The sequence below is a fragment of the Zymoseptoria tritici genome, chromosome 1, assembly GCF_000219625.1.
Source record: "Zymoseptoria tritici IPO323 chromosome 1, whole genome shotgun sequence".
NCBI classification, from domain to species: domain Eukaryota; kingdom Fungi; phylum Ascomycota; class Dothideomycetes; order Mycosphaerellales; family Mycosphaerellaceae; genus Zymoseptoria; species Zymoseptoria tritici.
In genome coordinates this window covers 1484549-1506639 of record NC_018218.1, presented here as the reverse complement: position 1 = coordinate 1506639, position 22091 = coordinate 1484549, and the positions used below count along the sequence as shown (strand labels likewise).

General features: G+C 54.4%; 7 protein-coding genes across 7 annotated transcripts; all 7 read left to right on the top strand.

The window, feature by feature from the left end:
* Positions 1–897: 897 nt before the first annotated feature.
* Positions 898–2464, top strand: MYCGRDRAFT_83488 (uncharacterized protein; the record flags this gene model as incomplete). Its single annotated transcript, XM_003857559.1, has 5 exons — positions 898–982; positions 1093–1370; positions 1425–1583; positions 1634–2014; positions 2081–2464. The coding sequence occupies 5 exons, from the start codon at positions 898–900 to the stop codon at positions 2462–2464; spliced, it is 1287 nt and encodes a 428-aa protein (XP_003857607.1).
* A 631-nt stretch (positions 2465–3095) lies between these two features.
* Positions 3096–4557, top strand: MYCGRDRAFT_106942 (uncharacterized protein; the record flags this gene model as incomplete). The annotated part of the gene is made up of 3 exons (XM_003857560.1): positions 3096–3200; positions 3310–3669; positions 3821–4557. 3 exons carry the CDS (start codon positions 3167–3169, stop codon positions 4555–4557), a joined length of 1131 nt encoding a protein of 376 aa, XP_003857608.1.
* Positions 4558–5849: 1292 nt separating this feature from the next.
* NTC1 (putative neutral trehalase) lies at positions 5850–8665 on the top strand (the record flags this gene model as incomplete). Its single annotated transcript, XM_003857561.1, has 3 exons — positions 5850–6047; positions 6147–6243; positions 6300–8665. 3 exons carry the CDS (start codon positions 5850–5852, stop codon positions 8663–8665), a joined length of 2661 nt encoding a protein of 886 aa, XP_003857609.1.
* Positions 8666–9187: 522 nt separating this feature from the next.
* Positions 9188–10309, top strand: MYCGRDRAFT_98275 (uncharacterized protein; the record flags this gene model as incomplete). The annotated part of the gene is made up of 1 exon (XM_003857562.1): positions 9188–10309. The coding sequence occupies one exon, from the start codon at positions 9188–9190 to the stop codon at positions 10307–10309; it is 1122 nt and encodes a 373-aa protein (XP_003857610.1).
* Positions 10310–11203: 894 nt separating this feature from the next.
* Positions 11204–12452, top strand: MYCGRDRAFT_102147 (uncharacterized protein; the record flags this gene model as incomplete). Its single annotated transcript, XM_003857563.1, has 1 exon — positions 11204–12452. A coding segment is annotated over one exon (858 nt), but the record flags the coding sequence as incomplete, so codon positions are not given.
* Positions 12453–16497: 4045 nt separating this feature from the next.
* Positions 16498–19538, top strand: MYCGRDRAFT_65370 (uncharacterized protein; the record flags this gene model as incomplete). Its single annotated transcript, XM_003857564.1, has 4 exons — positions 16498–16906; positions 17036–18865; positions 18919–19114; positions 19181–19538. Coding segments are annotated over 4 exons (2793 nt in total), but the record flags the coding sequence as incomplete, so codon positions are not given.
* Positions 19539–20738: 1200 nt separating this feature from the next.
* Positions 20739–21844, top strand: MYCGRDRAFT_88971 (uncharacterized protein; the record flags this gene model as incomplete). Its single annotated transcript, XM_003857565.1, has 3 exons — positions 20739–20747; positions 20812–21190; positions 21567–21844. The coding sequence occupies 3 exons, from the start codon at positions 20739–20741 to the stop codon at positions 21842–21844; spliced, it is 666 nt and encodes a 221-aa protein (XP_003857613.1).
* Positions 21845–22091: the final 247 nt, after the last annotated feature.

Sequence of the window (22091 nt, the reverse complement as noted above, 5' to 3'; positions counted from 1 at the left end):
CAAGAGCAAGAATCCGAATTACAAGACACAGCCGTGCAAGTTTTGGCCGATAGGGAAGTGTGTGAAAGGGGACAAGTGCAGTTATTTGCATGAGGGATGAGATGGTCAGAGCGATGGCCACATGAAGTGATGATTCACTTGCGAATGGGCATAGCGGCATGAGATGAGGGAACGTGTGGAGCAGGAGACTACGCATCCGGTTGTGTCTATGCAACTCCAGCTGGGAGACACTCCACGAAATGAAAAAGGATTACAGTACTTAATCAATGTTCAACGGTGTTTGTGAACTTCATGGGAAAAAAGCCTTGTCCATAATGTGACCAAGTAAGTCAGTGCTCCTGGGGACAGCGAGGCAGCAAGTTCCTGCAGGTAAGACAGGAGATCGTACCGAACCACAGTGCCTTCCCGGCTATCGGAAATGTCTTGCTAAATTAGCTGTACGCTTACCCAGCATGCCTATTACGGTACCCGCACGACAATATGGCATGTTTGTTGATTTACATGTACGCCGACCTAACTGATCTCGACGATCATATAGCATGTCCGCTATACACGTCTATATAGCATGTCTTGCTCACTTACCTATATTCGCCTCTATCTCGCCGACTGCCAATGCTGTCATTACACATGGAAGGTATTGCTGATCGCCAACGGCAAGTGTGTTGGCGGGAGTAGTTGCACAACTACCATGACTTCCTCGTAGAGGCTTTCCGTCCATGTAGCCCTTTTCCTTCCATCGACATCAATCTCTGCTACACCAACCTCCATCAATCATTTCACTCACGCCTCGCATAGTATCTTCAGTCCTACATCTACATCACAGCATCCATCATTCTGCTCGACGACATCAAGACCACCTACCAACAAAAGCATCACCTTCCCAGCACCTACAACAAGATGGAGCAGAAGCCAATCAAGCTCGTGAGGAACGAGGACTACATCCGCAGCGGTCGCAAGTCGCTCGGTCACCTCGTCCGCAAGTGTACGTACCATGGCACTGCTCTCCAATTCATACGCATAGCTGACTCCTCTCAGATGACATGACTCCAACGCTCGAGTGCCCTTTCACCGTGGTCCACGAAATGATCGAAGACGGCGAGAAGTTCATCGACAAGTTCAAGCCGGGAACCCACAAGAATAACTCGCACACCATTTCAAAGATGATGACCCACAAGGATGCGTCCGGCAAACTCGGCGAAGTCGACGCAGAAGACGTACAGCAAGATTCTGAGTACTTAGCACAGATCGCCGTGGGCACGCCGCCGCAGCACTGCAATGTCAACTTCGACTCCGGATCTTCGGACCTCTGGCTCTGGTCGACCTTGTTGGACAAGGCCGTTGTGAAGAAGGGCGTCGCAACAGGCCATGCCGTCTTTGATCCGTGCAAGAGCAGCACCTAGAAGCAAACTGCTTCAACTTGGAAGATCAAATACGGCGACGGCTCCAACGCCGAGGGAACGGTCGGCACCGACGAAGTGAGCATCGGAGGCATCAAGCTGCACAACCAAGGCGTGGAGCTGGCCAAGGAGTTGTCGCCGCAATTCCAGCAGTCGAAAGGAGATGGTCTCTGTGGACTGGCATTCGTAAGTCGCTTCGATCGAGGTAGAGATGGCCCTGACTGACCTCATTGTAGGGCGCCATCAACACAGTCAAACCTATGCCGGTCAAGACGCCCGTGGAGAACATGATCGGACAATCCGATATCCAGCCTGGAAGCGAGCTCTTCACCGCATACTTGACCAACAGCAAAGACCACACAACTCCTTGCTACACATTTGGTTACATTGACAGCTACCTCCGTGGTGAGGGCCAGATCCATTATGCTCCGGTCGACAGCTCTCAGGGCTTCTGGAGTGTCCCGTCAACTTCTGCTCGCGTCAATGATCTCGAGCTCGCCCTGGTCGGCGGCTCAGCCATCATGGATACCGGCACAACGCTGTGTTTGATCGACGACAACACCTGCAAGGCCATCTACGAAGCCATTCCGAATTCGCGTTACGATTCCAGCCAAGGCGTGAGTCTTCGACCTGATGAAACACCTTGCACTGATGGAGACATGCCCACTGACACCACCTTGTAGGGCTACCTCTTCCCTACGTCGCACTCCCTCGACAAGATCCCCGTGGTCAAGTTTGCCATCGGCAACGACCTCTTCACCATCCACAAGCAAGACATCGCCTTCGCCGATGCTGGCAACGGCATGACCTACGGCGGCATCCAGTCCCGTGGCAACCTCAGCTTCTCCATCTACGGCTGCTCGGTGCTGAAGGGCATGTACGCCATTTTCGACCAGGGCAAGCAGAGGTTCGGCTGGGTGCAGAAGGACGACAAGTCGACTTCGATGGAGAATGAGGCGACGGGCCAGAAGAAGACTGTGCCAGCTGCGACTGCGACTGCTCCTCATCCGGCGGCGGGTCAGCACAAGCATTACGAGGTGGAGATGCCTCATTATGTTGGAATTTGAGGATTGTTCCTTGTCAAGAGGGTTGTGTGGTGAGAGGGTGTCCTGAGTGAAATTCTGCTGGGGGTCATTGATAGCAATCTCTCCTAATACACCTATGAGTCGATAGGCCTGGCGAAAGCATTGAACGTCCAAATATGTGTCGATTGCTGGGAAGCCGTGGCACTGCGGCTTTGCTCATCCTTTCAGCTCTCCGGCATGCAGTCCACTCTACTGCAGCTCGGCTGTACATGGTCAGTGGTCTTCGTCTTGCTGATCTTCGGCTTCGAGAGACTCGCAGGCTGATCTTGCGACTGCTCTGATGCTTCGGCAAGCACAAGTTCTCCTATCTGGCTGCGCTGCCTCCTCGGTTGGCCGTGGTCTAGCACCTTGGACGAAAGAGCGCCATCGAGTCTGACAGTCTGACAGCATCTCGTGGTTGCACAGGCGAGGCGAGCAATCCTCCAAGGCAAGCGATATGGACTTGGTAGTGAGGTGAGGATGAAAACGACGGAGCTACGAACCGCCCAATTAAACACCGAGGGCACCCTGTCGAGTCGCATGTGGGGTGTCACGAAGCTCCTCTTCTCCGAAGGCTCGCTTCGAGATTGGTGTATACCTACCTGATCGCCTCGTCGCCGTCGCACCGTTCTTTCTGTCTTTTGTATACTACACTCACTGAACGGAAAGTCTCAGTCTCATTCTCAAGCACATTCTACCGAGGAAATGCCCTTTCGTAAAGGCCTGCTGCCGCGTGAAGGTGAGCATAATCCTTCCCCATAGCTCTCTCCCCGCGCTCTCCCCCGGATCCACCACGACCCTGCTCGCAACTCGTGTTTCGTCGCGCTGACAATGACATCCTCCAACAGGCCTCACCGCCGACCCCATCGGACGCTTCATCAAGCGTACCGCCTTCAACCCACTCTTCACCCTCGCCTTCCTGCTCGCCGCCCGCTTCTCGAAGCGCGGCTCCGACTTCGCCTTCGACCATCCGACCGCCCTCTCGCGACTCCGCAAGCTCTTCTACTACGGCGTCTTCCGATGGGTCAGCTCGTACCTCGACGCTGGGGTCTTGAACAACTGGACAAACGATCAGTATGATTGGAATCGCGAAATTGTGGTCGTTACCGGAGGAGCTGGTGGCATTGGTGGACAAGTCGTGAAGCTCTTTGCGGAGAGGGGAACGAAGGTTGTGGTGCTGGATGTCATTCCTATGACCTTTGAAGCATGTGCGTATAATGGGAAATCTCCATTCTCCTGCTCACACTGCACATTCCAAGCCACTGAGGGGCAGGTCATGCGGCGCGGTTTGAGCAGGACGATGGCAGTAGTGGAGCTTCGGCGAGACTGCTCTTCATGGAAGACACTGACGGAGAATAGCATCCAATGTGCGATACTACAAGTGCGACATCACTTCTCCCGCCACGATCAAAAAGCTCGCCGACCAGATTCGCGCGGAGGTGGGAGAGCCGACTGTGCTCATCAACAACGCTGGCGTTGCGCGCGGTAAGAGCCTGCTCAACTCCACGGAGAAGGATGTCCGGTTCACATTCGAGGTCAACACTTTTGCGCACTACTGGCTGGCTCACGAATTCCTCCCTTCAATGGTCAAGAACAACCACGGCATGATCGTCACGGTCGCTTCGCTGGCTGCTTACCTCGCGGTGCCCAATATGGTCGACTACGCCTCGTCGAAAGCCGCGGCGCTATCGTTCCACGAAGGAATTACCGCGGAATTGTCGACGCTATACAACGCTCCGAAGGTGCGAACAGTTGTGGTCAACCAGGGGTACACCCGGACGCCTCTGTTCAAGGGCTACAACGGCGGGAGTCCTTTCCTGATGCCCTCCCTCGAAGTCGACACGGTGGCCGAAGCGATCGTGAAGAAGGTTTTGAGCGGAAGCAGTGGACAAGTCATCGTTCCCGGCGCCGGAGCTGTTTCGACGTTGATCCGTGCCATGCCGCATTGGTATCAAGTTCGAGTTCGATCGCAGGGAGTCAAGTTTATGGAGAAATGGGATGGCAGACAGGTCATTGATGTGGAGAAGTGGAAGGGTGGGAAAGATGCGGAGGATGTTTCTGCGTCGACGGTCCTGGTGGACGCTGCGAAGGAGTGATTGGAAAGGAAGCGTGCCTGTGAGAGGGAATCTATGAGCTGGATACGGGATGGGCGTCGTTCGGACGAGACCGATTGTTGGTTTGTGGAATGGACAGGATCAGCTGTGAGCAAGTACGAGCTGAGGTATCATCAGGCGGCGTGAGCTCACGCAGGTGACTGATCTGATCGACAGAAACACCTCCGTGCTCCTGCTCAGTCTGCACACTCTATTAAGTCACTTGGGACCACTTCGCGCGACTCCCCAACTTCCCGCCCAACTTTAACTGTACAAGTTTCGCTGGGTTGGCTGGGATCGCACGTACGGCAGCTTAGTCGAACATGTCGTAGTTAACTTTACCAAGGCGTGAGGCAGTGTTTCCTCACTCCGTCAGCTGCCAAAGATAGAGGCATGTGATCGGTCCCATGCAACAGGGAAGGATTCCTCCGGCCGGTATGCCACGCGAAAAGTACGGCATGTATACACCGATGTCTATCCTGATGGTGTGCAGACATGCGGTAGATCTGTGCCTATTGGATATATGGCGAGTGCCACATTGATCCTTTGCGATCGTGTTGCACCAACCTGGACATTGTGTGTGGCTCGTCCTCGACATTGTGTACACGTCTGCATTCCTTCTCCTCCAGTACCATAATCTTGACAGCATCCATGCTTAGTCCGACATCCACGTGGTTTTCCGACAAAGACGGCGACACAGACAAGAACAGCTGCGTTGAACAAAGGAGAAGATGTCAGGAGCACACGCGCCAGCTGAATATGCTTACCTCCCACTGCATCTGTACCGCAAGCCCTTGCCTTCCCGGCGATATAAGAAAGGACAAAGGCCGTCGACGCTGCCAGATGCACACATAGTGCTTGCTGAGGTATGGTCTCTGTTGCCTGGTAGAGATCACGCCGGAAGAGCACACTTCTCCGTCGTCGTCGTCGTCGTTGGTAGCATTCACAGCATCATCGAGCACGCGACAGAAAGCTTCATTGTTCCACCCCTACCTGCCCACGCCTGCACCCTGGTAAAAGACCGACATACCTTGCTGTTTCTGCAACTCAAATTCGACAGACCGCTCGACCGTCGTTCTTCTCACACGGTCGACGACTTTGCAAAATCCACCGCCCGAAGAGTTTCCGTCCAGTCCCTTTAGCGTCATAGGGTCGACTTGAGAGCTCCATCCGTCCAGGTGATCATCAGAAGCAAAGTCTCTCAACGTCCCGGGACCTTCTCTCCACCTCGCCCGCCGACCAACAATCGATCCTCGAACGACCACGATCCGCATTGCATCACCCTTCGCCAGAGCATGAGCACGCAGAAATCCGAGCTCGCAGTTCACCAACCCACCCCCAACGAACACCACGCTCACTTCGAGCAAATCGCCGAGAACCGCAACGGAGAGCAGGCGGTCTCGCTCGATACAGACCCGTACGCTGCGCCCAACGTCTACTATGGCGCCAGCCACAATCCTAGAAAGGTTGCAAAGAGCCGGACATACTCTGCAGTAAGCATGCCAAAGAGTCCACAAACACCACAGACACCACAGACACCACAGTCGCCATACGATCCACTGCCGTACTCCAAACGATGGACTTTGCCCAAGGCACCTCTGCTGACAGCAAAACCCACGCAGATCGATCATGCCTCGCGTAACACGATAGCAACGAACTACAAGACGCCTGGAAGGCGCACCAGTCATGGTAGGCCGAGGATTGTCCTGCTCGTTAGCGAACAATGGACTGACGCTTGATTACAGATGCCACGGGTAATGCCCCACGCCGCTTCCTGATCGATGTCAAGGATACTCTCAAGACTCTTCTCGATCGTGAGGACACCGACGGCAATGTGCAGATCACTATCGAGGACACCGGTCCAAAGACCATTGAGCTGGGGACAGCTGCCTCTGGCGGCTATCGTCGATTCGATGTTCGCGGCACGTATATGCTCAGCAATCTTCTGCAGGAGCTCACATTGGCCAAGAAGTTTGGTCGCAAGCAAATTGTTCTTGACGAATCTCGCTTGAACGAGAATCCGGTCAATCGACTCGCTCGCCTGATCAAGGACCAATTCTGGCCAAACTTGACAAGACGGATCGATGGGTCCAACATTGCCACGGTCGCCAGAGATCCCAAGGACTGGACATCCGATCCCCGACCACGTATCTACATTCCGGTTGGGGCCCCTGAACAGTTCCAGTACTACTCACGGATCGCCCGAGAGCATCCCAACATGCGATTGGACGTTCAATGGCTGAAGGAGGGAGGCGCAGATGATGATGAATACGTACGTGATCTCAACAATGCTCCTGGCTTGCTCGCCGTGGCCATGGAACGTGTCCAGGACACTCCGCAAGGCGAACCAGATTTCAAGGGTCTGCCATTCGTGGTTCCAGGCGGTCGTTTCAACGAGCTGTACGGCTGGGACAGCTACATGGAGACTCTTGGACTTCTGATCAACGGACGATCGGACCTTTGCGTTGCGATGGTCAAGCACTTCTGCTTCTGCATTCGACACTATGGAAAGATTCTCAACGCCAATCGCTCATACTACCTCCGCCGATCGCAGCCACCTTTCCTCACAGACATGGCATTGCGTGTCTACGACCACATCAAGAGCGAGCCGGGTAGCTTGGACTTCCTTCGAGACGCCACTCTCGCTGCCATCAAGGACTACTACACGACCTGGATGTCCAAGCCTCGCTTCGATGAGGCATCTGGTCTCTCACGCTACGTTCCAGGTGGCCTTGGTGTCCCGCCAGAGACCGAGGCATCTCACTTCGTGCACGTTCTCACACCGTACGCGGACAAGCACGGGTTGGACTTCAAGGAGTTCGTGAACCAATACAACAGCGGCCAGATCAAAGAGCCAGAGCTCGATGAGTACTTTCTCCATGATCGCTCTGTGCGTGAGTCCGGCCACGACACATCGTACCGTCTTGAGCGGGTTAGTGCCCACCTCGCCACGATCGATCTCAACTCGTTGCTGTACAAGTACGAGGCCGACATTGCACGGCTCATTCGTGCGTTCTTTGGAGATCGTCTGACCATACCAAAGGAGTGGCAAGCTCCAGGAAAGGAAAACTTCGAGACGTCATCCACCTGGGACCGCCGCGCCAAGAAGCGTCGCCAAATCATGGACAAGCTGATGTGGAACGAAGCCAAAGGCATGTACTTTGACTACAACACTGTTGAAAAGCAGCAGACTGGCTATGAGAGTGCCACCACATTCTGGGCCATGTGGGCTGGTGTCGCCACTCCTCGTCAAGCTCAGGTTATGGTCGAGAAGGCCCTGCCTCGTTTCGAGGTGCACGGAGGATTGGTCAGTGGTACCGAGGAGAGTCGTGGTCCGGTCGGTGTGCATCGACCAAACAGACAATGGGACTTTCCTTTCGGCTGGGCTCCTCAGCAGATCCTCGCCTGGACCGGTATGCTTCGCTACGGTTTCGAAGAAGAGGCTCAGCGCCTGGCTTACCGCTGGATCTACATGGTCACCAAAGCCTTCGTCGACTTCAACGGTATTGTGGTGGAGAAGTACGATGTCACTCGGCAGGTAGATCCACACAAGGTCACTGCCGAATACGGCAATCAAGGCAGTGACTTCAAGGGCGTGGCTACGGAGGGCTTCGGCTGGGTCAATGCTTCCTACATCTATGGTCTGCAGATCATGGACACGCACATGAAACGTGCTCTGGGCGCCGTCACGACTTGGGACACTTTCAAGCGTATGACTGAGACGCAGAGCGGCTTTGACGCCTTGTTGCCTGGCCATGCGGAGTCTCACGCATCTACCTCGCCTTCAGGAAGTCACTACCTGGGCACTCCTGGATCGTCTGACTCCGGACACAACGATGTCCATCTGGCCGCAGGGAAGCCGACCGTCTTCGTCAAAGCCCAGGTGGTCGACCATCTTCACACCGTGAACGAGGGTGATGACAATGAGCAGCAGCACGTCACCATGGAGCTGCCCAGGCACCAGGAGGCGATGAAGAGCGAAGAGTGGGTCAAGCTTGACGAGGGCTTCGAGCAGAACGACGAGCAGAACGACGAGCAGCATCGTCAGCACAAAGACCGTCACCACCATCATGGGCACCACCACAGCAGCGTTAATGGCGGCCATGAATAGCTGGTGTAGAAGGATCAACACTCGATGGCGTGGCGGTTTTCCTGCTAGAGACAGCACTAGCGATGTGACACGAAGACACGAAGATGGGCAGCGATGGCGTTGGAATAGATCGTGTGGTGGAATCATGTGTCTTTTCGCGGACGTACCTATTAGCACAGCATAGCACTGAACCTATATATATCTGCCTGAAATTAGTTTATCGATCGACATTAACCTCCATCCTTCTGCTCAAACTGCAACACTCCGAACCAGCCCACCTCGTGCAGTGCATGTACGGAAGCGTAAAGACACATTGCCGACAAGACAGACCGTGAGAGCAACGATCCCTGAAACGTGGCTGATCGGTACCTGCATGTGCCCCGCGCTAAAAAATTGTTAGAGTGTTTGGCGGGGAAGTGAATCTTCTGGAAATTCAGCTGAGCTCCAACGAACAGCGTCCGAACAACAACAACATCATCTACGACCACATCGCAGCATTCCGTCACAAGCTACCAATCGATCACAATACAATTCCGCGCAATCATGGCTCCTTCCGCCCGCAGCCGTGTCTTCTTCGACATCTCCATTGGCGGTGTCGACAAGGGCAAAGTCGTCTTCGAGCTCTACAACGACATCGTTCCCAAAACCGCCGAGAACTTCCGCGCACTATGCACAGGAGAGAAGGGCACCGGCAAGTCCGGCTCACCGCTGCACTTCAAGGCCTCTGCCTTCCATCGCGTCATCAAGCAATTCATGATTCAAGGTGGTGACTTCACAGCTGGCAACGGTACCGGCGGCGAGAGCATCTACGGCGAGAAATTCGACGACGAGAACTTCCAGCTTAAGCACGAGAAGTCCTTCCTCCTCTCCATGGCCAACGCTGGGCCCGGAACCAACGGCAGTCAGTTCTTCGTCACGACTGTCCCCACGCCCCATCTGGACGGCAAGCATGTGGTATTCGGCGAGGTCATCAGCGGTAAGAGCGTGGTGCGAGAAGTGGAGAACACACCTGTTGGACCAAACGACAAACCGGAGAAGGACTGTGTCATCACAGACTGCGGCGAGCTTGCACCAGACGCCAACGTCGCGGAGCTCACGAAGAAGCAGAAGGATGCTACCGGTGATGACTACGAAGATTTCCCAGAGGATCAGCAGAAGGAGGGTGAGGAGTGGAAGGGAACAGAGTTGGCGGACATTGTGGACAATATCAAGTCGTATGGCACCGCGGCGTTCAAGGGCACTGATCACGAACTGGCGTTGAGCAAGTACCAGAAAGCTCTGCGATACCTACACGAGTACCCGGCGCCGCTGGACAGCGATCCGCCAGAGTTGGGACCGCGACTTATCAAGCTCAAAGTCTCCCTCCACACGAACAGCTCGCTGATGCAGTTCAAGCTCGGCCGATTCCGTGATTCGTTCGAGTCGGCGGAGAAGGCGAGTGTGGTGGAGGGCATCTCGGACGCCGAGAAAGCGAAGGCGTTGTACCGTCAGGGTCTGGCGATGAAGGGGCTGAAGGACGAAGATGGTGCGTTGAAGTATCTGGACGAGGCTGCGAAATTGGCGCCGAATGATGCTGGTGTCAAGAATGAGTTGGCGGCGGTGAAGAAGGCTGCGGCTGACCGCAAGGCGAAAGAGCGCAAGGTGTACTCCAAGGCGTTTGCCTGAGCAAGAGAGAGTAGCAGTGCGTCTGGACCAGTTTTGACTGATCATCTACGTTCAGAGCGATGATGCATTACGATTGCAATGAGCGAGATTGGGCGGCATAGAATGGGGCATAAATAGATTCGGTCTATATGAAGCAAACGAAACGACATCGACTACGGGTATCCTCTACCTCGTGGAACTTGCTCTCCCAAAAAAGCCGACTGACCTTACTGACCTTATGACCGCCAAGCGCTCAGATGGCATACGGAGCGACAGAGCTCCACCGGCGTGTGACCTTTGTTACGAGAGCCTGCCACGGCGAGAGGCTGGAATACTGGTGTACAATATTCCATGAAACATTGGGAATTACGTTGTATATAGTAACCAATTGCCCATTCTATCACATATAAGCACCACCGAACCATCTTCTGGCACATCAGCTCTCGACAGATCAGCAAGAAACCAAGCAAATCAACATGCCCTCGCCCATGTTCCCAATGACGCCCATTCAGGGACGTTCGACATGCTCTGCCGCCCCATCTCCAGGCAAACCTCTCAAATCGGAGCTGCATCCGAATGCTCTCGCGGGAAAGTCTACGGCTGCGGATGCGCGTCCTAGGCCGGCGTCCTGCGTCGATCGTGCGACTGGACGCAGGGCTACTCCTCCAAGCTAGGAGGTATACCACCGGCGGAGGACGATCAAACACAATGGCAGCAGTGACAGACGTCTCGTCTCGTGTGTCGCGTGTTTGAGAAGCGTAGCGGTCCCCTGGATGGAGGGGCGCCGGGTTTGACAGCCCTGGCCGACGTCACCGTGGGATGAGGGTCACATGCGCGATGTGTTTCAGGGATTGGAATCGGGCAGTGTTGCACCACCTCTTATCCTGTCTCATTTGCACTCTTCATCCTGGACTCATTCCCCTGGATCACGTCGGCGTGGCCACATACACAATCCGCGAGAAAGACTGAGCAACAGCGAACGAACAACAGCCCGAGAGAGAAGGATCCACCCGGAGTAAGATTCTCGTCCCTCGCTTGAGCTATCCGAATAGCATTGTCCCTGGTTCGAGGCGTATACAACATTGGAACGATATGCACCTGCAATAGTTCTGGCCTCTGCCGATCGATCCTTCTACTCCTACGAGACGTATCCGAGTGTACACTTCTCCAACCGATCAGCCTTTCCGCCGAACGACGAAAGTCCAAGTAAGCAGGAGCTACGGCAGACGCGCGTAATACCAAGAACCAGCAGAAGAGCAGTAAGAGAAGTGATCGGAGGTTTGTGAGAGACAACAATACACAAAGATGGATGCTCGCATTGAAGGAACCGCTGTGCCTCAGATCGAGGCTGTAAGCCCGCTGGCGCAACCCAACCCGTCTTCAAAGCAACACCAACAACAACCAGAGCTAAGACCCAATGTCCGTTCAATGCCGGGCTCACCATCGCGGCTTCCACATTCAGCTATTGGAGTCTCGCCTTCGCGATTGAGGTCCAGCTCACCTCGACATAGTCCCGGCACCTCTGAGATCTTCGAGCGCAACGTTCAGGAACCAGTCGCTATCAGCAACCTCCAGGGCGATTTTGACCAAACGCATATACCAGCCCACGTTATCACTGAGGATTCGATCCCACCGGCACTAGAAGCTTCGGTACAAGCAATCACCAGCGAGTCGCTCAATCCAGACGATGTCGAGATCGTTACATCGTCCTCCCATCAGCCAGCGGCGATCGGCATCGATAGCTCCATCAGCCACAACGATTTTGCCCAGCTACACGCGCCTCCGCTCCACCACCACAAGTCCGAGGAATCAGAGTCAACCTCATTACACGCGTCTGGCTTCCTTCCCGGACTAGACGACGACACTGCCAGCAATTATGGCCAACTCGACCCGAACGACGTTCGCCGACTAAGCTTCATCTCCTTCCAAGACGTCGTCAAAAGCGAGCACCATCACATTGCCTCACCACTGGGTGACATCGGAAGCCGCGAGAGTTTACCCATCGGCGGCGTGCTCCCACCTGCCTCACTCTCGGACCGCGCTGCATCTCCTCTCCAGTCTCCTCGCTCTCCCACATCTATCAATAGCCAAAGCGTCAGCGGCGGTGGTGTCACGACACCCCCACCTGGCGTCAACGTCACAAATCCATTGGGTGCCAGCGCCGAACAGTCGCCCGTTCGAAGCGTCGCTGTCGGTAGTCCTGGAAGTCAACACGGTGACCTCCACATTGAGTCGATGCGGCAAGCGTTGCGCAAGACTGCCAGTGGAGATCTATCAGGCAGCGGGGGACGAAGTGCCAACATGTCGCCGGCGAGCGACGAGGTATATACCTCCTTCAGCCGGACATGATTGATTATCGACGATGACGACGGCGCACTTTCCGCGTCAAGACGTTTCATCCAGCCGTCGTCAGCTGCTACTTTGGACTTTTCGGGTCGATGGCGTTGGGGAGGCGTATGTCCTATCTGGGGTCGGAGGAGTCATGTTCCCGGAGTCTGCTGTGCCGCGACATGGATATTTATTCTGCGGCGGGATGGACTTGCATTGCCATATCCACGATGACGGACAACTTGCGGTCGATCGACTTGATCTTGAGATGCATATCAGCGACACCGTGATTGCAAGGAGGCTTCGTCGAGCAATATGCAGATGCACGGGAAATGTAAGATCCTGCTCTGACTTCCTCTTCATGTAACAGATGTTCTGTATTATTGAGGTGGTCGGGTCCGTTTGAATTGCCGTACAGGTGGTTTAATATACCGGCTTCACCTAGGCGGACAGGTCTATTAGCATGCTGGGTCAGATGAACGTACATCTAGGATGGCATACCAGCTTATTTCAGGCGGACAGGTACACGTACATGTATGAAACTATGCCATCGTTTGACACGTCCAGGTACGTTGTTCTGCACGCCTTGTTGCCGTACCTGCGCGCCTGCAAAGCCGTACACGTTCGCCTTGATGGAGATCCACCCGAATATGCAATAATGAGCCGTCCGGCCAATGTCCATGTATCGTACGGTTCGTACCTATCGACAACAGTTGACTCTACTCCGCACCGTCGAGTCGAGACGGCAGCAGAAGCTCGGTGAAAGACATCATCGCTCGGCTCCTGGCAAGGATGCTGTTCCTTTGATCGGAAGTACCTTGCTTTGACATCTCAATTGTTGCTCGACGCGGTGCGCGACCTCTAATGCATGAGAGAAACTCCATTCAGCAGCGTGGCAGTGGCATCTGTAGCAGCGGCGGTGTATCCTCAATAATAATGGTCGATCCTATAGTCGAGTACGAAGACGAGAGCAACGGAAGACGGCATGATCCGCTCAGATAGATCTCCTTGCAATCGATGCACGTGGTAATAAACGGTCAAGTGTTTCATGCCTCTGTGATCGATGGCCAAGCTCGTCGTCACCGATTCACCGCGACGGAACACAGCTGCCAGAGCGATGATCAGCGAGCCAAGCGTTCTGGAATGGATCTTTGGGTGCCCACGATTCAAACCCCGCAGCTTGCGACTGACTCGAGCGATGGAGGCATGAATAATTGACAAATCTGTTGAGCATATCGAAGCCATGAAGACGGAACAACGCGGGCGAGGGGCGAAAAAAGAAATATTGTCGGCGAACGCAGCCAAGGGTGAGGTTCGTCCGTGATGACGGAGAGTCCTATGAGGCTGTGACACGAGAAAGATCTGTGGCAGTTCGGACAGGAGAGTTTCGACATGAAACAAGACATGTCGGCCCGGCGTGCTCAGGTACCGTGGAACGTAATCAACATTTTCGCCGAAGCGGAACGCTTCTTTTTGGGGGATCTTCAGGGCCGTCTTGCTTTGGACCTAACGTGCTGGCCGCAAAGTTTGTCTTGAAGCGCTGATGCGGTGGCTTGAGATGTTGTTGGGCAGAAGTGCATCGGACGGACCAGTCTCTGAACCACTAGGAGTGAATCATCGTCGCAATCATCATCATCTTCGTCCACGCAGACGAGGATTGTCGTTTGCAAGGATAAGAAGCGAGGCGTCGAGATTGGCGAGGAGATTGGAGATCTAGGAATGATGAGCGTGGGACGACTCGCTCGCCAAGTCTCATCCTGGTCTGCTGCATCTCGCCATGCTCTTCGCAAGGAAGCATAGGCGATGGTCCGTTTGACGACTTCGAGGTCCTTGTATAGGCAATCACACCGCGATGTGCTCTTCTCTAGAACTAACCACCGCCGTAGAGCATGAAATCGATTTCGATGGCAAGGATCGGCAGGTCCGTCCACTAAAGCGAGCATCGCCGCCGGCGCCATTGATGCATTCATTCGTGGTTGACCCCGCCAAAATGACCAGCCTGGACTGGTTGGCAAGCCGAGCGGTCCTGGACAGTGGACTCCTGGTCTGGAGTTGAGCGGCGTGCAGTAGAGCTGCATAACAGGCCCTGGTTGGGCAGTCATTTGGTTGGTCTCGTGTATACCGTAATAATGTCGCATACGTCGTCGCGGCAAGAGACCTCAGGATATACCCTGCCGTAAGAGTGTGAATGCTCTTCCAATCTAGTAACGAACCAGACCATTTGCGGGCGGTGCTTGTGAACAATTCTTACGGCGGTGACGATGCTGATCAATTATTGGGCATGATCCTCCTCCGCCGCCTCCAATCAGCCAGACGGCCGTGTACAATAGCGACCCGACGTGTGCGTAATAACTCTGACCCCTCCGCGGGTGCGTTGTCAAGTCGCAAGGCACGTGCGGCGAGGTGGTTCTACCGTATACCTTACCAAGTTACTCTAACCTCTTGAGTCTTGAGCTTGTTTCCCGCTTCGTGCCGTCCGTACCTTGCACAATTGGTGGATTGGATTGGATTGGATTGGATTGGATTGGATTCCCATTGCCTGCCCTGTCCTGCCCCCAGTCCGATCTCACCACCGCCGCCGGGAGGGACTCTTACTTTCGCCTCCCGCCAAACGACCCTACTTGAGGTACTCTCGACTGTCAGTGCTTTGTCCTTGTGCGTCGCGGTGCGGTGCTTGAGCGCAGCGATCAATTAATACCGAACTTACTTTGTCTACCTCGTCTACATACCAACCTGGCTCGTCGACGGCCTCGCGCCCGCCTTCGTCATCCTTCGAACGCTATCGAGTCTTTGTCCTGCGTCGGCCTTTGTCACACAACTTCTCATGCCGGCTCCGCTACTATAGCACTCTCCACTCGACTGGTCATTGGCCAATCATTGACTGTCGCGAGCCTCGCGTGCTGCCATTGATCCCCCCAACAAGTGCATTTGCGACATGCACAGCAATCGGCACAGTCAAGCAAGGACCCGGTGCTGTTAGCCGGAAACGTGTGTAACCTTGTCCAAGATTGCGAAGAGCAGGACACAAATAATAGAACAAACGACGGAGGGCGACCGAGCGAACGGTCCAAACAACCATGAGCTCCAATGCCAACACCGGGCGGAGACGCTCCGGCGTATGGAACACTGGCAGCACCGATGCTGATACGGACGTCGTGCACAAAGAGAAAGAGAGTCGACGCCATCGCTGGACACCGGGCAAGAAAGAGCCGACAATGTACGATGAATACCTGAATTCAGACAAGAAGCGTCACAGAGCCTCTGGCCTGCCGTCGAGATCACGGACCCTCGAGCGCAGGCCGTCCATGCCTCTACGCTCAAGTTCCACGGCAGTACGCCCGGAGACGCCCGAGAACGCACCCGGAGCCTTGGGTTTTGAAGAGGAGCACAGGGGCGCCGAGGAGAGCACCACAAGTTTGGAGCGGCCTTTCACGCCCGCATCTGCGACTCGAGATCCGGACCGACCGAGCAGCTCGAGCAAGACTCGTCGTGCCATCGAGCGTGTTACAAGTCCGGGCGGCAACAGGAGTGGTTCTTTCAGCGTGGCATCTGCGTTACTCGGCCGCAGCAGAAGCAGACACAAGCCGAAGCAGGATTCGCAGACCAGCATGACCGAAAGCGAAGCGCCTTCGACGAGGCCACGCACTGCAACGTTGGAAGGACGGATACGAACTCGATCACGAAGCAGACAAAGCCGGTCTAGGAGCCGACATGGAGGAGGGAGTAGTCATGCGCAGTCGTCGCCTATATCTCAAGGCGGCGCCGAATACCTGGCCTCGGTTCCTGTATCGACGCACGAGCCGTCCGCGCCTTCAATATCCTCCGTTGGGTCACCAGTACGATCACCGTCGCCACAGACCGGAACACGATCAATATCACCCATGTCCTCGGGCACCGCGGACTCTATCACATCGGCACTTCCCAGTGCAAATGCGAGACGGATCTTGCACTTGATGAAGACGCTGAATGGTAGGATGAGCGGCAATGTTGTCTTCCGACGTGGATTTGGCAATCCCTGGTCGCAAAGCTACTGCTATATCAACGACGACAGTGGAAGCTTGATGTACGAATCGAGAGGCAGCGAAGGAGCACACAAGACGTTGGTGCAGGAATTGCGAGGCTCGAGCGTGCGATCCAACCTCGATGGCGATGTTCCCTATCTCGAATTGTCCTTCCCTCAGGTGCCGGACGAGGTGCACATCAAGCTGCAGACGCAATCTGACTTTGACGCATGGTTTGCAGCGTTGCTGCACTGGACTCCTCGCGGCGATATCACTTCAGCATCGAGCAGTGATCACCAGCGATCGGATTCGGAAATGGGCATGACATCGCAGTCGCCTTCGACGACGGACCTTGTCCGCGAAGACCTTGCCCGGAAGCGAGGTGGCTCGATGAACGAGACGGCAATGAACAATAGAGACCGTGCGGCCAGCAAAGCCAGCAACAAGAGCGATCCTCGCAGATCGCTTATTGGCGGCGCAACAAAAGAGAACCCGGTGATCAAGATTGGCAAGATGATATACTGGGATACCAACATCGGCTACAACAATACCAGTGGTCTCGGTCAACCATCCACAGCGAGGCCTAGTACAGGCCGGATGATGAGTATGGCCTCGCGAAGATGGAGAAGGATCAGCGGTCAACTACGAGAGAATGGAGAATTGAAGCTGCACTCGGATGCAGACAATTCTCTAATCTCCATCGTGCAGCTCAGCCAGCTCAGCAGATGCGCTATTCAGCGTCTGGATTCCAGCGTACTGGACAACGACTTCTGCATTGCCATCTATCCACAATACACCTCGAGTTTCGCGAACACGCAGCCGGGATTTATCAGGCCCATCTTTCTGAGCTTGGAGAATCGAGTGCTTTTCGAGGTCTGGTTTGTGCTCCTTCGAGCTTTCACAATGCCGTCGATCTATGGACCTCGAATCGACAACGAAGACTCGGAGTTTGGCGAAGACAACCAAGATCTGGAAAGCATGATTGCGACAAGCACTACGTACACATTCCGCATGGAGCGGAGTTTGAGCGTAAGGGTTGGAGAAGCGAAAATGCAGTCGGGTGCTGGAGCTGAAACGAGCTTCACATCTGGCTTTGGCAAAAACTCGAACCAAGAGAAGCATGGCTATTATGCGGAGGTCCTTCTTGACAACGAGACGCGAGGCAAGACAGTGGTCAAGTATCAGGGCTTAAATCCTCTCTGGGGAGAGAGCTTCGAGTTTCAGGATCTCCCACCAGTGCTCAGCAACGCCAGTGTCTTGGTGAAGCGCCGGACTCCAGAGCAACCGAATGCCAAGGATCACTCTGATAAGTCCCACGGACCAGACGCATTCGGACAGCAGCAGGATGGCTACACAAATCTTACCAACGATGTCGTTTGTGGCAAAGTCGAGATCCAGATGGAGGAGCTCGAGCCGGAAAAGGAGATTGAGAAATGGTGGCCGGTCTCGAACATGCATGGCCAGCGCGTCGGCGAGGTACTCATCAAGATCCGCGCAGACGAAGGCATCATTCTCATGGCCCGCGATTACAAGAAATTGGATGTCATGCTTCACCGTTTTTCGAACGCGTTGACGCTGCAAATTGCACAGACAATTCCTACCGAGTTAAAACGACTGAGCGACAGCCTACTCAACATTTTTCAAGTTTCAGGAAAGGCCGGCGATTGGATCATGGCTTTGGTAGAGGAGGAGATCGACGGATCTCACAAGGAGAGCCCTATTACCAGATTGAGGTACAGTCGGCGTGCTTCTAACGAGCAGGGTGAGAATAGTGGGATGGACCGCAACGACAGAGAGCTCCTTGTCCGCGACATGAACAAGAATGCCACGCTTGAAGCAAATCTGCTATTCAGAGGCAACACCCTCTTGACCAAGAGTCTGGACACTCACATGCGGCGCGTGGGGAAGGAGTACCTTGAGGAATCCCTCGCCGCTAAGCTGCAAGAAATCAACGACAAGAATGAGGACTGCGAAGTTGATCCGAATCGCGTCAACTCGCCGTCGGATCTGGACCGGAATTGGCGGAGACTACTGCTCTGCACGCAGGACGTGTGGAAGGGCGTTGTCGCCAACAAAGCACGCTGTCCGGTCGAGCTGAGAATCATCTTCCGCCATATTCGAGCTTGTGCCGAAGACCGATACGGCGACTTCTTGCGCAGTGTGAGCTACAGCAGCGTGTCTGGTTTCTTGTTTCTGCGTTTCTTTTGTCCGGCGGTGCTCAACCCCAAGCTGTTTGGATTGCTGCAAGGTGAGCAGTACCACGATCTGTTGTTGTGATCTCCTCGACTGACTTTCTGCTAGATGATATCAAACCACGAGCCCGCCGAACATTCACTCTCATCGCGAAGTCGCTCCAGACCATGGCCAACATGGCCGCTTTTGGCACCAAGGAACCTTGGATGGAGCCGATGAACGTCTTCTTGGTGCAGCATCGAGAAAGCTTCAAGACATTCATCGACGACGTCTGCTTTGTACCGGCGCCTCTTTCGGGTGCATCGTATCCGAACGCGCCTAACTCGCCGACTTATCCTCCCGGTGTTGTGAGTGCGGAACAGCATCTCAGCTACACCACACCCATGACCATCATGCAACGTCTGCCGCCTAGCAGTCGTGAAGGATTCCCAAGCTTGCCGTACCTGATCGACCAAGCCAGATCGTTTGCGGACCTGATCCATCTTTGGCTTGAAGCGGTTATGGCACTCTCGAATCCCTCGGACAATGCTACACTCCCCGGAAAGACACATTCGGACATCCTCGATGCGATCATGGCGACGGATGGCGAGTTGGGGGACTTCCATGTACTATGCGAGCAGCTCAATACCCGCACACAGGAGTGTCTCAATCGTGCGGAGAGGGCCGAGCGACCCGACAGCTCGCACAGCTTCCAATGGGAGGACGTGATTAATCAACTTCAGAAGGCGCAGATCAAGAACTCGTCCAAGGAGGCATTCGATAATGTGGCCGCCAAGATTGCGAGTGATCCGAACATGCTCCCAGATGATGATCCACATGCAGCAACAATTGATGCCACTATGAGGCAGCTGCGCAGCCCTGAAGACGACGGCGACGACAGCACTTTTGGACAAGGACCTTACAGCGATACAACTCTTGCACGGACGGAGCCTACACTGGTGGACTCTACTACACCCCGTTCCTCCGCCTGGGGCAGACCGGGCTCCATCAGCCATGCCAGCAGTTTTCAGGGTAGCTCCAGCCGGGGCTACGCACAGAGCGTCCAGGATTCTCCCAGCCAATCCGCCTCCGCAAGTGCTGTCAGCAGCGATACCGAGAACACCACGACCGCACTTCCCAACTACGACCGCGAGGTTCGACACCGCGAGCGGCGGGAAATGGCGCGCTTTCAGATTCAGAAGCAAGTCGAAGCCGCTCAATCTCGCGAGAAGGAGAAGTCGACTCAAAAGGAGAAGAGGAAGATGACGAGCAAACTTGTACCGAACTTGATGAAGATGAAGAAGGACAAGCACAAGGAACAAGACAGGCAGAGTTTTGCGACCAAGTCCAATGGCGCAGCGAATGGGAATGAGTATGGTGGAATGATCTGATTGAGGGAGGATTGAAGAAAGATACCGTCTTTGCATGGCGAGTGGATGTGTCGTGTTGGATTGATTTTGTTTAGTTTAGTTTCATACCCTGTGGTTGTTGTGCTTTCTGGCCTTTGATGCCGAGTTCGTGGATAGGGAGATGGCAGATGTGATGTGGTGGATGCTGCAATGTAACGATTATTCATGGTGGCCCCTTTTCCTCTTCCATGTTCACCTCTTCTTCACTCACAGCAAGATCACCTTGGATGCGGTTGGGCCGTCCTGTGGATTCGCATGCAAGACTGTCTATCATTTCCTGCCCACTCTACTGCATTGTCTTATTCCTGTCTCGCTCGCGGTGAGACACAGCAAACACGTCGATTTCTCCCTGTCCTTCACCATGGCTACCTCAGATTGTTCGATTCATCCTACTCTCCCTACCATTCCTTCGCTCCAGCAATCGTCTACACCATGGCAGACCCATCCGTCACCCTCGTCATCGTTGCAGCCACGTCGAGTGCCATCTACAAGTGCCTGTGTATCCAGCCATTCTGCAAGACTACGCTTCGCTCAGCCATGATGATCCATGTAAGTATACTGGAGAACGACTGCTGGGAACGTCGTGGTACTGTGTGCTGATGGTGTGCGATAGGCATATACAATCGAGATAATCCAGCTACTCATCCTACTCGCCAGTATGGTCAACATCTACCACGTTTTCGGTCCTCTAAATCACGGCAATGTGTCCTCAACGAACAACGACCCACCACCACGAGTCCTCTCAACGCTAGTATTCGGATCGATCTGCCTCTTCGCCGTTGATGGTTTCGACAACCTCATCCAACTTCGAAGTCTCACGCACCCGATCCAGAGTCAGACGCTTCTCTTGACGAGACGATGGTTATTCCCTGGTACTTTGCTGGTTCTAAAAAAGAAGAAGAAGGAGGTCAAGTTCGTGAAGACCACCAAGCCGACTGCTTTACTGCTTTCGATGGACGAGGTGAAGAGACGGAGTCGGCTGAGGAGGATGAGTGAGCCTGTTACACCGACGAGGGTTGAAGTTTTGATGCCGAGGAGACGTTCGCTCTTCTCGCCTGTGATGGAGAAGGGTCTGACTCCAGCTTTCTCTTATAGGCCTCGGTCGACGAGTGATGGATTCGAAGCCATGATGGCCAAACCGAGTAGACTACCGACTCCATCATCTACTGGCCATGTCCGCCAAACTGCTCTGACTCTGCTGGGAGGTGACCCGAACAGGAACTCGCAACTCGACATGCACCGAAGACCAGGAAAATGAACGTACCACGGAGCTAGACTCACAGGAAGCTTCTCTCAGCGAATCGCCACACACTTCGGGGTTCGACTCACCCCAGGAGAGATTTTCCAACATGACTGTCCAGGATATAGCAGAAGAACTTCAAACGGAATTCAACGCAATTCGAGCCGGCATGGAGTTCAATCTGTCAAGACAATATGATTCGGACTCGTCGGACGGATCTTTTGGCGGCTATATTCGAGAGGTATCGCGACTCAGTCAGGAAAGGGATAAGATCTTGCTTCCGCAGCTGGACGAGATGCAGGAGAGATTTGACGGTGAGAGTTGTAGGAAAGAGGAGGAGGTGAGGAGCATGTTCGTCGCTCAGCTTCAGGAGCTCAAGGATACTTTTGGGGGACCGGTGCGGTGAACGGTTGGATAATTGCCGGACGATGGACGGTGGAAGATCGGGAGGAGGGTTTGGGCTGTCCTTGATCGATTGTGATGTCGATTGTTCTTGCTGACGTGTCGATCGTACGGACAAAGTTCATTCTCACCGCATCGCAATAAGCAGTATGGTCGTTCACGGTGCGATCGAGAGAGCTTCCACAAGGGAACAAGCCCTGCATTGAGGGAAGGCTGGAGCAGGAGAGAAAATTCGAGAATCTGAGAATCTA